Source organism: Gastrolobium bilobum, unplaced genomic scaffold (genome assembly GCF_033153095.1).
Source record: "Gastrolobium bilobum isolate Gb01-03AN ecotype WA unplaced genomic scaffold, APGP_CSIRO_Gbil_v1 utg6668, whole genome shotgun sequence".
Lineage (NCBI taxonomy): Eukaryota > Viridiplantae > Streptophyta > Magnoliopsida > Fabales > Fabaceae > Gastrolobium > Gastrolobium bilobum.
The window spans coordinates 271,928-288,132 of NW_026898778.1; the positions used below are offsets into that span (position 1 = coordinate 271,928).

General features: G+C 31.2%; 1 protein-coding gene across 2 annotated transcripts; it reads right to left on the minus strand.

The window, feature by feature from the left end:
* Window positions 1-3,433: 3,433 nt before the first annotated feature.
* Window positions 3,434-7,245, minus strand: LOC133284065 (transcription factor KUA1-like). Of its 2 annotated transcripts, none has more exons than XM_061481027.1 (3): window positions 6,765-7,245; window positions 4,678-4,886; window positions 3,434-4,209 (listed from the first exon to the last, which is right to left on the minus strand). In XM_061481027.1, exons 1-3 carry the CDS (start codon window positions 7,054-7,056, stop codon window positions 3,703-3,705), a joined length of 1,008 nt encoding a protein of 335 aa, XP_061337011.1. In that variant the 5' UTR covers window positions 7,057-7,245; the 3' UTR covers window positions 3,434-3,702. The 2 variants fall into 2 exon arrangements, with proteins under 2 accessions (XP_061337011.1, XP_061337012.1); XM_061481028.1 differs by having other exon boundaries at window positions 3,434-4,205; window positions 4,674-4,886.
* Between the last annotated feature and the right edge of the window lie 8,960 nt (window positions 7,246-16,205).

Below are 16,205 nucleotides of genomic sequence, written 5' to 3' on the forward strand. Positions count from 1 at the left end.
GAGAAAAAAAAAATTTCTTTTGATGCTACTATTTTCTTTTATTTTCCGCACGTGATTGTTGCGATGTTGTCAATTCAAACTGCAGACTTCAAAGTATATTCGAATCTCCGACGTTATCCGTTACATTTTAAGGTTTGTCTCTTGTTCTTTTATTCTTTTTCAACTTCGAGATTGATCTTTTTACTTGTTCAATTCCATTTTTCACTTTTAGCTTTGCTTATTTCTGGATAATAAAAAATTGGCATGTAAAACTGTTTCATAATATTATTTAACGACAACTTATTACATTTTTTAATACATTTGAAAACTCATGTAAAGTTAACATCATTAAATATTAAATAAAAAAAAATTGTGTTAACAATTCATATAATTAAATATTTATGCTAAATATATATATATATATATATATATATATATATATATATATATATATAAACGAAGATTATATCCCTCGTGTTGTAGGAACCAATTCTGTTGTCATATTAAGAAAAAGACAAGATATATATAATATTAAAAATAGTGATGGGACATTTTATTCAATGAATTGATTTGTCTTGTCTTAACATGATAAAAAATTTGGTTCCTACAACATGATGGATGTATCCCTCATGTTGTAGGAATCAATTCTGTTGTCATATTAAGAATTAAAAATAGTGATATGACACTTTATTCAATGAATTGATTTGTCTTTTCTTAACATGATAAAATTTTTGGTTCCTACAAGATAATAGATGCATTTCCATTTATATAATCCGAAAACCAACCAAAACTAATAGATATTTCAATGGCACCAACGTCCACCAACCAAAAAATTCCCGTGAATATAATTGCATCAACCCAACTAACCTGAAAAGTTAAAAAATTGACATATGTAATATGTCATAAGAAACAGCTTAAACTTTTTACAACGTGAAAAATTCTCACTAAATTATTAGATCTTAAAAGTATATTGTTTTGAGGGAATTAGGGTGAGTAAAAAAGGCAAAAGAATTAATTTATTGCTTTTTTAATAAAAAATTATGAAAATATAGTGGTTTTGAAATTATTTACGAAAATATAGCAGTCAAACACGTCTTGCATGAGCGTGATCGTTTGGAGAGAGACACTCCTCATTTGGGCGTGACCTAGGAGAGAGATACTCCTCATTTGGACATTTTTCACCAGGTGCTGCCACATAGCATAAAAGTCAACAGTTTGACCGTAAAACTTTGGAAGTCCATAACTTTTGACTCGGATATCCGAATTAGGTAAAAAAAATTTATTCCACATAACTTTTCGAAATCTACGTAATCACACCTCATTTGCCATATTTTATCTGTAAAAAAAAATTGAATTTACAACAATGATACCATAAGAACGTTTAAACACAAATTAATAAAGAGAAAACAAAGCTCGGCCTTAGAGCCTCTCAGGCCGGCTTAGTATATTATTTTTTTATTTTATTTTATATTTTTTATACTGCTTGTAATAGCCCTCTCTTTTTCCTCAATCCATTTCATCTCATTTTATTGGTTAAACAGAGTTTTTGAATGATTTTGTTCTATATTATGCGGTTTTGATATAACTTGAATTTATGAATATTTATGGAATTAATAGTGTTGTTGATTATATATACGGTTTGGATAAATTTTTATTGTCTTATTTTCTTAAAACAAGCTAACAGGCTAAATCAGGCTTTTATTTTTTGTAAATAAGTCAGGCCACAAGTCAATAATTATATTTTAACAGGTAACAGGCTTGGTCAGGCTGACACATTTAAGCACAGGCTTAGCCTTTTAAGAGCAAAACTCGGCTCGGCTCGTTAACACCCCTACTCACGCTCAATGTTGTTAAAATCGAGATCTTAAGTAAAATCGGAAGGAGATTAAAAAATCGCAAAATGTAAAATCGTAATGTAAAAAAATCTTAAAAAATCATAAACACGTAAAAGCGTTTGGAATATTAGTAAAATTGTTTTCATGAAAAAAATCGTAAAAACGTAAAATCGTAATGATAAATCGAGATTTTAACAACAATCCTTACACCCCTTTTGGGCGTGTCTCTCTCCTAGTCACGCTCCATGTGGGCATATCTCTCGTATGACTCACGCCCCACATGGGCGTGTCTCTCTCAATTGGAACACGCCACATGTAGGCGAGTTTGAGTACTATATTTGCGTAAATAATTTCAAAACGACTACATTTTCGTAATTTTTTATTAAAAAAACAATAAATTAATTTTTTTGCCCGAGTAAATTTTTTTTTCAACTTAACCTATGCAAAAAAATATAACTCTAGATGCTCGTTTCTTGTTAATACGAGAGAATCATATTATTAAAAATAAATAGAAGTAAATATTGAAAACAAATCGTTGTTATAAACTGTATTTGCAATTGCAAATACCGTAACTCGAAAAGTTTCAAGTGACATTAAAATTACTCAGAAAATTGTCAAGTTAGTAGGTATTTGACTACTTGCTTTAGTAGAAGGTTATATTACAAATTTTTTGTTTACAAACTTTTACAAATTATACTATGTCTTACTGATAATACACTTTTGAGTAACATATTACCGATCAGACATAGTGTAGTTTGTAAATTTGTAAATGAATATTTTTTCTTTGCTTTAAGGATTAATATCTGGTTACTTTCAGTCGTATATAAGTGTAGGTGCACTCGATTTAATATTTTGGTATTAAAATGAGGGATTTGCTTTTCTTAAGAAAATTGTCAAACTTCCTGCTAACACAGAGAAACAATGGGCCCATTATTTAAAAAAAAAAAAATAAGAAAATTTATACTTAAAAAAAGTTTACCTTTAAAATAATTAAAATAAAAAATAAATATTATTTTTGTTTCAAGACGCATTTTAAAAAATTTATACTTAATATATAGTTACACAAATTTAATTTTAATTATATAAAATTTGATATATTATTATTGTAAATTTTTTACGCTATTATTAATCACATTATTAGAAAAAGTGTAACTTCTAAAAAAACCATTTTAAATTTGAATATTTTTTATAACGTAATAATAGATTTTGAGTACAAGTACCAAAAGAAAAAAAAAATTATACTAATAGCCACATTATATGTTGAATGATTCCAAGCTACCAAGTTCTAATTTCTAAATCCTTGTTATGTGGACGGCGGACCATTAAACAAGGAACGAATGGATACATATTTTCCATGGCAGCAAAAGAATTAAAGTATAATTTTAATTTAACCACTATACATTAATGAATTTGCTAATGTGACCTTAATCAAGTGCATAGCATTGCATGCAGCTATATTTCGTGCTTTTGATTTGCAGGGGGCTCTTGCTCAATTTTGTCCTGTTCTACTCGGGTTATTAAGGAGAGACTGAGTTTTAGAGGATTAAATCCAGATTAAACCGTTAAACCTAATAATCCAGCACTTATATTATAGAGCACAAACTTGTAGACTGTCAAACTGCACAATCAACTTTACATAACCCTGAGAAATGAAATTACTGAACAAACATAAAGTTTTGGTTTAGACCCAAGTTTCCTAGATGCTACTGCCACTGCCTACCAGCAAAGAAACAAACTAGGTTAATCCCTATGAATGGGCAAAGAAAAAATTATTAAAGGTTATCATCCCACAACCAGATACATGATGAACACAAGACCACGTTCATGAGCCTTGCAATGCTTAGATAATGCTCAGAGAAAAGTGCCCTCCTCAAAACACAAGACACACTTAAACTGCATGGATGGCACTGCCATTCATATCTGAACTGCCACATGCTGGAGTTGCATGAAAAGCTGACTGTCTTGAGGGTCCTTCTTCAAGAAGTTTTAGAGACAAAGAGGAGGGGCCAGAGTCACCAATAGTCTCTCCTAAACTCAGTTTTGACATGCCAACCAGTTCATCGACATTGATTGGGTTTTTAGAATGTACAGCAGTTGGCTTCAGCACTACATGTGTTTCCTTCTTGGTGGGCTCTGGACTGTATCCTGACCAATAGGGTAGAGGGAAAGGGAAGAATGGAGAATAGTATGCAGGATATAGTAAGGGGTATGAAGATTGTGTGTTGTCAGGCTTTAATGGTGCAGAATCTCCATCATTTGAGTTAGCGGAATCCATGGATTCACACTCTTCATCAAGGGGTGGAGGAGCCGGCAATGAGTTATTGCCTTCTGTTTCAACTTGTAGCTGCTGATTAGCTGATAAGAAGTCTTGCTGTACCATTGGAGTGTCAGCTTCCTGCAAAATCACGATAAAATTACAAGAAATCTAGAAAAATCAGAAGGTTCCAAGGAAAGTTATAGATTTCTAATAATGGATTTCAAAATTGCATCACATGAGAAAATACAATGTCTCCGAAATACCCCCGAGCCATGATTTTATAAATAATCTAAAGAAACATTATCTTAATGCACTGTGAGGCAGTCAAGATCCAAAATTGTCAAACCCGCTGCAGAAGAAGAAAGGATATGGACAATTTTCACAAATTACAAATTAACATCATTGTATTGTGCATGAGATTAACTAACTTCTTCCTCACAGAAGCAAGAACAGGTCACACAATATCTTTAAAGAAAGAAAAACATTTGGATAATCTTATCATGGCCATGAGCAGATTATGTGGCATCAACGTCAATATATGTTATGCATCTTGATGTAAAAGAAACACATATTTCATGCATAGTATTTGCATATAAGGGTACAAACTTCATCTGCAATAATATCAAACAAGCTGGACCGTCTTTTCCGCCTAGACACATTGCTTTGCCTGATGAAATATTTCTGAGCATGACTGGCCACTTGAGTAGGTGTCCTTGATATAACATAATTCCTTGCAATTCCACGCCAATCACCTTTGCCCAGCTTCTGCAATCCAAGTAAAAACATTCTATGTTCCTCCTCAGTCCATGGAACTCCTGCATATAAAAATAATTATGAATCAGACCTTGAAAAAATGCAACTCCTCAGAAATTCATTTTAGGCTTGTCGTCATTTAAGATCTGTAAGCCTCACCAGAGCCACGTGTAATGTGAAAAAAGAAATTACCACTGAAGAATGCACCTTCAACTAATGCTTACACATCATTTGGGGAGGAAACAAGTTAGACATGTTATCATTTAAGATCTATAAGCCTGATCGAAGCTATGTGCAATGTGAAAAAAAAACACTAAGAAATCATCACTAAAAAATGGATATTGCATAATATGCAGTTATGCACATCATTAAGGGTGGAAATAAGCTAGGCTATGTTTTGCTTTTGCTTAAATAGGGCCAGACCTGTTTTGCAAAATACTGTCCATAGCCTGCCGTATCACGTTATAGGCTTTATTATTTGGGATCAACCTGGCTTTTTGGTAAAAATATAAAAGTCTAGCTTGGCTTGAAAGCAAGCCTATTTAAACGCTTACATTATACAAAACTCTTCAATTAGGCGAAGAAACTTGGACTTTTTATTTTTCAATTATGTAAGCCTTTTAAATTTAAAATTAAGTATAAGTAATAAATAAATATGCGTCTTTACAAGCCCCAGACTTATCAGGAGCTTGTAAAAAAGCCTTGATTAGTCACTTGACCTATTCCCACCTCCACACACCATGTCCACCCCAACAATGAACCTTGATTTTTCAAAATCTATCAATTGCTCCACCTTCAAGGATAAGACAGGAAAACAAAACTACAAAATATAAACCTATACAAAGTGTATCCTTGATTTAACAAGGAGTCAATTTAAGAAGAATAACATGACTTAAGAACCACAAGGCAAGCCCCCTTTTCTTATAAGAGGTTCAAGACCCTTTTATGGTTGGGTGAGGGGGGCAGAGAGGGAGAGTAGGTACCCAATCTCGTTAAGATATCAACAGCTTACAGGTGTATTAGTTGTGTCCTGACTTTCTCAGCCAGATTTCTACATGGGACGATATCCTATTTGCAATTTGTGACCAAACAAGACAATGTCTTGCTGCTTGCAACTTGCAAGCATGCTTGTTACCCAATCTTTTGATACACAGCATGAGTATCAAATCAATATAGAGTCGGCATTCAATGACTTGCTAAACTTACATAAACCTCTTTGAACTAATTGGAGTCTATCTTTTTATTATAAACAAAATTGTTCTAAAACTATAGCAGCAATTTCCTTATAACTGAAATAGTAAAACATATGCATATGACACACACCACATGCACCAATTGAAATCAAGCAGAATGATTTTTTTTATTTTTTTTTTATTTTTTATTGGTACATAAGTTGTCTCCCCGGCTAAAAGGGCTCGGTAACCTGTTCTTTTTTCATGGGTCAGACTAGTCTGAAATTGGACAAACTTCCGTCAGCTATATGAGCGACTTGTTTTTAAAGCACATGACTTGAGATTTGTAACTAAATCTATCCATTTCATTGGCCAACATACAATATTGTTCAGATTCATAAATTATGCAACCAAGCATATCTAGTACAAGCATTCCAATAATTCACTCGTAAAAAAGACAACATCTAATAAAGTTAATATGTACCTTTCTAGTCTAGCTATTCCCAGAGTGACACCACCCCAGAAAAAAAAAAAAAAAAAAGGATTTTGTGTCACAATCGTAAATACAGAGTAATCCAAACTAAGCTCACATAATTAATCCAATATACTTGGCTTTATCTAGTTTCATCAACGATGCAAAACAATACTAAATACTTCCCAAATCAAAGTCGAAAAATTTGCATGCAATTTCAACAAATAACACTCGAGTGAAAAGTAAAAAAAAAAAAAAAAAAAGCTTTTTCTTAAGGTGGGGGTGAAGAATCGTACCCTTTTTTCTTTCACGGGAACTAGAAGAAGAGCCAGGAACAAAATCCTCGGAGGCGTAACCGTCGGCGGCGGCGGCGGCGTGATCAGGAGTTTCACCGGGAGAACTCGGGTTATTGGACCCGGCATGGAGGGGTCCGGACCCGGAGCCAGCATAGTGAGTGAGATTGCCCATACTAGCGCTCTTTCGGATCGACCCGTCGGTTAATCGGACTCCGAAAAGCTTGACCCCCCGGTTGGGGCAGGTCCTAGAGTTGTGGCCATTGTGGCTGCAATGCGAGCAACGCCGGGTCATGGCGTTCCGAACCGGATCGAACGACTGGAACTACGAGGTTCTAGAAGCGGGTCCTGGGGATCCGAATTACAGGATCCGACACATGAAATTGAGGGGTTTAAGGTTAGAGATGACCTATTTCTGTTTTTTTTTTTTTTTTTTTTTTGGTTTTTTTAATGTTTTGTTTTGGTCTCCCTAAGCTTTCGCAGATGGGAGAGAAAGAGAGGAGGCTACAACGCAACACTATCCATTTATCGTGTCGCGGATAAAGTGGGGAATGATTCTGTGCTTCGCGAATGTTTTCAGAATCATGCTCCTTTATCACTGACCGTTGATTAGTTGCGTCAAAGTTGACGTGGAGGAGATTCGAATATTCGTATTGGGAATGAGCTCTGCCGCATTCCCGCATTACGCAAATAGAGGATAATTGAACAGTTAACCTATCATTATCAACATGCTTTTTAGGACACTAAAGAATTAAAAATAACTTATTCAATACTGTAATAGAAATTTTATTATTTGGGTGAAGGATCATTTTACACCCGTGTAAGTTACACTCTTAATCTTGTCCGTCAATTCCACTTATATCTAAGAACTCAAATTTTTTAGTAAGGTGAGCTATTGGATACAAATGGATCAATAGTCAAGATTGAGGGTAAAACTTCTAACTCTTACACCAGTGTAAGATCATCTTGCCCCATATTATTTATGTATAGTTATGAATATCTATTTTTTTTAAATATTGAAATAATTCCTTTAAAAATTAACGTGATATTATGTTAGTCATTTAAATATTATTATATTATTTTAAAAAATAAACAATTATCAAAATTAATAATTTATATTATTTTATAAAAAAATGTGTTGTCATCATATATAATAATACCAAAAAAAAAGTTTTAAAAAAAATTAATACAGCAACACCATAATCTTTAATTCTTTATAATATCAATTTAAAAGTTATCACTTAATATTACTTAATAAATGCGCTTGTGATATTCCTTAATCCTTTGTCAAGGCTCCGTTTTTTGCAATGATTATTGATGACACAGTTACATGAACTCTAAACATTTTTACTGTAATTTATATGGAAAAACTACTTTTATGTTATATATGAAAAAAAATTCTCCTACATACCCTTCGATAACTGTGTCACTTTTTTTTCAGGTGGTGGAGCCCACAAGTTTATCTCTATGACATGAGATAACTTATCTCCTTTAACATGAGATTAATAAAACCCAATTTATATACGTCCCTCGTAATTAGTGTAATCATAAAAATTTCATGTAAAAAAGTGATTATGTCATCATGTTATTTGATCACAATCATTTATTGATATGAGATAAGAGACAGAAGGTTGTATACTTTTTAAATGAATAATTATTATCAAATAACGTGATCACATAACCACTTTTCACATGAATCTAAATCCCCACATAAAATGCTTACTAATAATAAGAAAAGTATTAACATTTATCCACGCATGAGAAAAATGGATCCTCACATAATATCTAACATGATAATATTAAATGAGGGGATCTTAATTATCAATAAACAAATTAACAAAGTATAACATTTATAAAAATGGATCGTCGCATATAATATTTAACATGATAATATCTCATGGAAAGATCTTGACCATGAATAAATAAATTAACTGTGATTATTTTTTAACTTTTAATCCTAATTTTTTCTCTCGCATCGCTTATCATCATTGATTTGTCTTTAAATAATTGGAATCCCATTATAAGATATGATTATGTTAAATAACACACGAGAGGATTAAGCGCGAGATACAAAATTATTAAATTTAATTTATAACTATTCTAATTGCTTAAGAAATATTTTTTTTAATTTTTTAAGATATTCAATACTTATATTTATTAGTGCTTGCATTTGTTTTTTAACATAAAAATACATGTTTACCAATTTTATGCTTAATGACATGCATAATATTTTTTGCAAAAACAAAACAGGGATAATAGTTTATCATGTAACATGACACCATTTGTGTCATGTAACAGACACAAAAACACTGTGGGCTCCATTGTATAGTAAAAAAATAAAAAAAAAATTGAAGTAGGTCCCATACTATATTGAGTGTGTAGGAAAGTAGAGATTTTTCATGTAACATAACACTTGTATTTCCCAAACAAAAAATAAATAAATGAATATCACTTCAAAACGAATCGTTATATATGATTACTTTGTCTAAGATCTATCGCAGTATATAGCACCAAATAAAATAATAAAGATAATTATGGAGATCTATTTGCTCGTTAACAACTTAGGTTTGTACACGTGGCAAGGAGCAAGTGGCGTGGCATGAAATGATAATAAAAATTCTATCTTATCCTTCTAGAGTACTCTACATACTTGATAACTAATCAACTATCATTTGAATGCAAACTAGGCGCAGATGCAAATTATAAATTTTATTCATGGAAATGATGTATTTGCGCAAAGTACATTGTGCACAAATTTCGCCAAATTTAAGGTAAATTATCGATAGAGAGGAGAAAAATAAAATAAAATGAAAATATAATAATGATATTTTTATTAAAAAAAACAGGTCATAAATAATATTATTAATGTTTGATTTCACCACACTAAAAAATATATTATTAATCTTTGTATGTACTATAATCAATCAAACAAATTCAACAGATCAAGACAAGCATAATAAACAAAAGACAAGTAGGATACGTATTATAAAATAATTAATTTTAATAGAATGTATCGTTATTGATCAATTAATGGAATCAATCTTATCTAATAGATGATATAAAAATTGTTTTTATTTATCAATAGTTTGGGGGCTGTTGGTGAATTTTAATAAGTCTTCTATCATCTTTGTGGTCTTGAATCAGCAAATCATGACAGTATATCATGTGTTGTTTTAGCATATTATTAGAAGCACTGGGGCTTCCAACAATTAATAGTTAGACACAAAAATAGAATGTGATAAGTATCAAAAGATGGAATTCGATACGGCTATTAAGAACAGCAAGGAAATTAATAAAGTTAATTGCCTAATCTAACCTGACATATTCTTTGACTTGTTTCAAAATTTTAAAATCATTATTGTCTGAGCTGGAAAATATGATGAGCAAATAAGGGATTGATATATTAACAAAAACAAATAGTAGGACTAACATCTGATTCCCCGAAAATTCAGTGGATGAATTAGGAAAGCTCTATTGGTTTAAGGAGGCTGGTAATTAAGATTTAGATGTTTTCATGGATTTAATTTAGCAAGGTTTGTAAAACAAGGGTGAATTTTTTTTATGGAAATTTGGAATCCAAACAAAACAGTTGCTTGTATTCTCGGAGAAAGATGTATCAAAGTGACAATACGTACCAACAAGCATGTGAATTAATTGGTAAATAGTTATTCTAGCTTAATATTTTGAGTTTGGATTTCTTGGAACGCAATTGTGTTAAATTTAACATGAGACTCGACTTAAATCGTATTGATCGAGTAATTGATGAACTAATTAATAATATACAATTTTCTCAATATTTCTCTAAACATTAATCATTCCTTTATATGGAGGAACATGATGGAAGGCAAAAAATTTCTAGATATAGATGTGTTGTTTTTAAAGTCGGAAGGGATCTCACTTTACAATTGATGCGTGGGGGATCCATTATGTTAAATTCCTCTTCATTTTTTATAAATCAACCCGAGTTATGGATTAACTATTGACAGGGTCTTCAATCATACTTGATCAGCCTAAAAAACGGAACAGAAAAGTTATTTAGGATTTATTTAATTCAAATGATGTGGAAACAATCCTTAATATAGCCTTTGCATATATATAGATTATTCTCCATTCTATTTTCATGAAGAGACAAGTTTATGTATATATAAAGAGTACATGCAAGTTGTATTGCTTCCAATTATATCACTTGCTATAACAACTACGATATGTTCTTCAATCATTCTTGGCAAAAAGTTGTCAAAACTACAAATATGACAAGAGTGAAGAACTGAAGATATTCATGTTGTTTAAAAGACACTCGATGATATAAAAAAATCATTAAGAGATTTGAACCCGTGTATAAAAACAGATGAAATTAATAATCATGAACACAGTGTTATAGTAAAAATAAAAATAGACTCACAGTATTGGAAAAAGAATGAACACGGTATGCAGAATAATAGTAGGAATCTGATGCCAAAGGTTGATGGACACTTGTCTCCCAAGATATAACGAATTACGTTTGAAGATTGATGACACTACCAGTCAACAGCCCGAACGAACACAGCAGGATGCCAGAAGAATTACACCGGATATTGGAAGGAAGTATGCAAAACCGGATGAAGAAAAAAATCCGGTAGAGTAACGTTGCAGAAAACTGGATAAAATTTAGACACTGACCGATCACGATGAACCGCCACCGGAGGCGAACCGCCGTGACTGACAGCCGTGAACGGGTACAATCGGTGACCGGTTCAGTTCAATATAAATGAACGCGTCGGTTCGAACCGAAGAGTAAGAATCAGTTTGGTTCAAAAAATCGGCAAGAAGAAACGTTTGGATTGAAAAATCTGGAGGGAAGCAACGGATAGAGACATGAGTATTTTGAACAAAAAATTTAGTAAAATAATTTAATAAAAAAATATTTTTATTTCACACACACAAACCGAACCGATCTGAGCTGGCGGCAACGCACATGGTGGACCAAATGGCACCTAGCTCCTCTCCCCTTCACAAAAGTGTAGTGCCCCAAGGGACAATCTAGGAGTGTGAAGTGGGAGCTTATAAACTCTCTCACTTCTTATTAGTTGTCCAATGTGGGACTTTTTTAAATCCACACACTATATATATATATATATATATATATATATATATATATATATAGGGGTTTGCATTCATCATGCAATATGACCAGAAAAAGTTTCCTACACACACAATATTTTGTGGGGCCCACATTTTTTGAAGCAAAAAAAAAAAATTACGGCACGCAAAACGAATCTCTATAACATAACACAATCACTTTTCCTACAACATAACTCTTATATATATATATATATATATATTATATATATATATAGTGAGTGTACAGTGACTGAATATATATATATATCGGTCCAGTGCATATATATATATATATATATGTTCTCAGTGCATTATGTTCTCCCGCGAAAACACAGTTATGGTAAAAATTATACTATGTTCTCCCAGGAGAACACTATTGTAAGATTTATTGCACTATGTTCTCACGGGAGAACATAGTGCACTGGACCGAATTTTACATCCAGTCACTTTATTTTCATTTTTTTTCCATATATATATATATATATTCCAAAAATTCATACGTGAGAAAAATATCTCTATAGATTGCCTTCAGGATGCTCAAAAAGTTAGGGAAGAGAATATTTGTGAACCCTATCTAAGACAAGCAATATCGGAACAAGAAAAAAAAAATTAATGTCTGCACACTTACAATAAAAGAATAAAGAAAAAAAATTAAAGAAAATTTTAAATATATTAAAATACAAAAGAATATATATAAAAAAAAAGAAAATTTTAATTTAATATAAAAAAAGTAATCAAGAGTCAACTAAACTGTTACAATACAACATTTTGGGTCTTCAACAAAAATTATGGGCCTCAATTTAATCTCTTAGGGGGAAAAAAATCTACTCGAGATCCCTCAGAATTCAAAAATAGATCCAGATAATCAAAATCACGATCCCCTGAAATTTAAAAAGACCTACATTAATCCCTCAAATGGACTAAAATGGGTTTATTTTGAAATTTAAAGGGATCATGAGTCAACTTTTTTTTAAGAGATTAAATTGGATCCTATAATTTTTGTTAATGACCCAAAATATATTTTATTCTTTTTTTTCAAAAAATTTGTGTATGCACTTGCACACACTTACACTAACCCAGGTCCGCCACCGAAGATAAGCCTAGTTATTTTAGGATGAACCCTTGAGATTATAAGCGAGATATGTGCAATTGTGAGAAGAAGAAAAAAAACTAGTGTGAGGGATATTTTGCGATTCTAGTTTTGTTCATATTTTCCCTATAGATCTTGAGAGTGTAATTAGGTCTGGACCCAGATTCTGATCTTATAGTGCCCTTTAACTCGGTACTTCATTATTAGAAGAAGTATTAAGCTTTTGTTGGTTAGGCTTGACTTTGTTTCTTTAGGTGAATCGATAATGAGAGTTAATTTAGTTTGTGAAAGATGTCAGCTTGCAATCTTAAATTAGTGAAGTTTTGGAGATGTTCGGGAAAGGCGTTCCCTTGTTTGAGGTTGTCTTGCTTATAGAAATTGTTTGTTGCTTGGGATAATTTGAGTGTCCTACTAAGCTGTGCTAGAATGTTGCATTCCTAGAGGCTAAAATAGCAAATCTTTAGGCCAATGTCTGTGACATGAAAATCACAAAAAAAAAAAAAAAAAACTAATATACAATCGTAATACCTACATCTCACCAATAGGAGTATAATACCTGCACTGACATGTTTGAAAGGAATTTTTTTTATTTTTAACGTGATGCTTATATATTCTTAGAATACATAGTTTATAATTTTATTTTGAATTCATTATGACAGTAGGATTGAAAATGTCCTGGAATGCCATCCATGACCTTTTGCAACTTAGCTATTATCTCTACCAACAGGCAAAGAGTTTGGTACTAGATTCTTTTTGTTTTCCTTAAAAAGCTGGGTAAGGAGAATTCGAAGTCAAGTTTGGTAGCAAGAAAATTACATTTTTTCGAGTAACACTTTTGCCCCTTTTTTTGTAGTTAATGTGTAAAATGTGGTACGGACAAATTGTAAATTTCTCCATCGATAAGCTGGTATATTGTTTTGTCCGGGAAATAAAAAAAAAAGTACCAAAATATTCTGTAAAGTACCAAAAAGTACCAAAGTTGATTATCCAAATATTCCCGAGATAAATTTTGGTTAACCAAACATATTTTTATAACTTACTTGGCAAAAAATATTTCCAATCACATTCCAACAAAATTATTTTTCAGATAAAAAAACTATTTCTCTTGTACCAAACGTCCGATAGAGGTCTTGTCTTTTATATTTACACATGCCCTTGTGAGAAGCCCTAACCATCATATATGTCTATTTTTGTTTTGACTTTTTATAATTTTTAGGGTTTTTTTTTTCTCATTTTATCAAATTGGGCGATAAGTTAAAAAAAAATCATATAATTACCATACAACTTTTAATTTAAATATTAAGAACTTATTTTAAGCTTTAATCTTAGGAAAAAATATTTCTGCAGTTATTGCAGATAAGTTATCTGCATTTATTCCCAAAACGACGTCGTTTTGGTATTAAAATCTTAAAAAATTATAAATATAAAGACTATAATAACCCTGAAATAAATTAAAATTACAAAAACATCATGATTTCCGTCCCAAAACGACGTCGTATTGGGCTTACTGCAGATAAATTATCTACAGTAACTGCAGAAAAAGCGAACCCTTAATCTTAAATGTTTTTAAGTTTTAAAATAAACTGAGTTAAAACGACTAAGCAATCTTACTTTTTATATTGTTCTTTTAAATAAATTTTCATTTGAATTTTCAAATAACTTTTAAACAAGTTAAACTATCATATCTTTTAGGATTACTTTTTTTTCAAATAACTTTTAATTTTCAAATAACTATTATATAAGGTTTTACCTCATAGAAAATAAAGTTATTTTTTATGACTGCAAAACCACATTGGTTTGGAACTTGTGAAAAAAAAAACATTATGCTTTGAAAAAAATTCCTCTTTCTTGCTTTATAAATTTTCTCAATACATTTTAATATTTTTTTCTCAAGTCCAAAATAATATAAGAGGGAACAAAAAGAAACATTTTTTCCATGTCTCTCAAACCTTATATGACAAGGGAATCTCAAAATCTTATCTAAACTCTAATTCAGAAAACTGGAACAGATTTAGAAGCGATAATCCACGTGGGAATGCTTCCAAGTTTGAAGGTTGGGTATATTCTTTGCGCACAATAGCGTACAGGATATATTTTCGTACAAAAGAAGATTATAAATGCTTATCTACCTTATCCTTTTCCAAAGGCCATTTTTCCCCCCCAGTTCCTCAATTATTCTCATTTCACTTTATGCGTAAAGCCCCACTACGAGTTAAAAGGAAAGCTTTCCACGAATGACGCGTGGACCATAAGATATGTATGTCATAATTTTGGTCTTTTTTTTATCCCTGGGGAAGCCATGTAGATTTGCAAAAAATGGAAAGAAATAAGGATCAAACAATGACCGTCAAACCTACCAAACTAAAAATTAGAGTAAAATCCTACTTTATTTCTCTGAGAATATGTTCTTCATTAATTTTGTCATTCATACATAAATTTTATTCATTTAATTTTTTTAAATTTGAAATATTTTATTTTTTTATATGTCTGTTTATTTTAATTTGCTAAAACTTTTTTTTGAACTTAAAGATAAAATAACATGTATAAGTCACTCAATTAACTAATTAAGTTAAATTTGACAATCTTCTCATTGAAAGTTTGTGTGTGCGTACATTTTCAATTTAGAATATATATATATCTTTCTAAATGAATTTTAGCCAAACGAGATTATTTTAACTTATCGACCAAGTTAGATATACTGAGTCATCTTTTAATATGACAAATTATCTTTTAAAATCAACTTTGCTAACTTAAATGAATGAAAAAAAAGGATTTCAAATTTTAAGAACTAAATTGATAAAATATCTCAAAGGGATTAAATTAATGAACTAATTTTTTTAGGGGCTAAAGTAAAATTTTACTTAACTAATTTGCAGCTTAAATTAATGACAAGTGTTGTGCCATTCACATATTTGTGTTTGTAACTAGGGGTGTTAACGGAACGAATCGAGCCGAGTTTTGATCTTAAAAGGCTAAGTCTGTGTTTAAATATATCAGCCTAATCAAGTCTGTTACATGTTATGAATATAATTATCGGCATGTGGCCTGACTTATTTACAAAAAAATAAAAACTTGGTTTAACCTATTTAAAAAAAACAAAACACTAAAAATTTATCCAAACAGAATATACAATCAACAACACTAATAATTCCATAAATATTCATAAATTCAATGTATATCCAAATAGTATAATATGGAACAAAATTATTCAAAAAATCTGTTTAACCAATAAAATTGGATGAAATGAATTGAGG

Coding starts and splice junctions, on each gene's coding strand:
- LOC133284065 (XM_061481027.1), bottom strand. CDS start 7,056: ATGACCCGGCGTTGCTCGCATTGCAGCCACAATGGCCACAACTCTAGG. Junction 4,887..6,764: donor TTCCCGTGAAAGAAAAAAGG/GTACGATTCTTC, acceptor TTTTATATGCAG/GAGTTCCATGGACTGAGGAG. Junction 4,210..4,677: donor TTGATATTATTGCAGATGAA/GTTTGTACCCTT, acceptor GTGATTTTGCAG/GAAGCTGACACTCCAATGGT.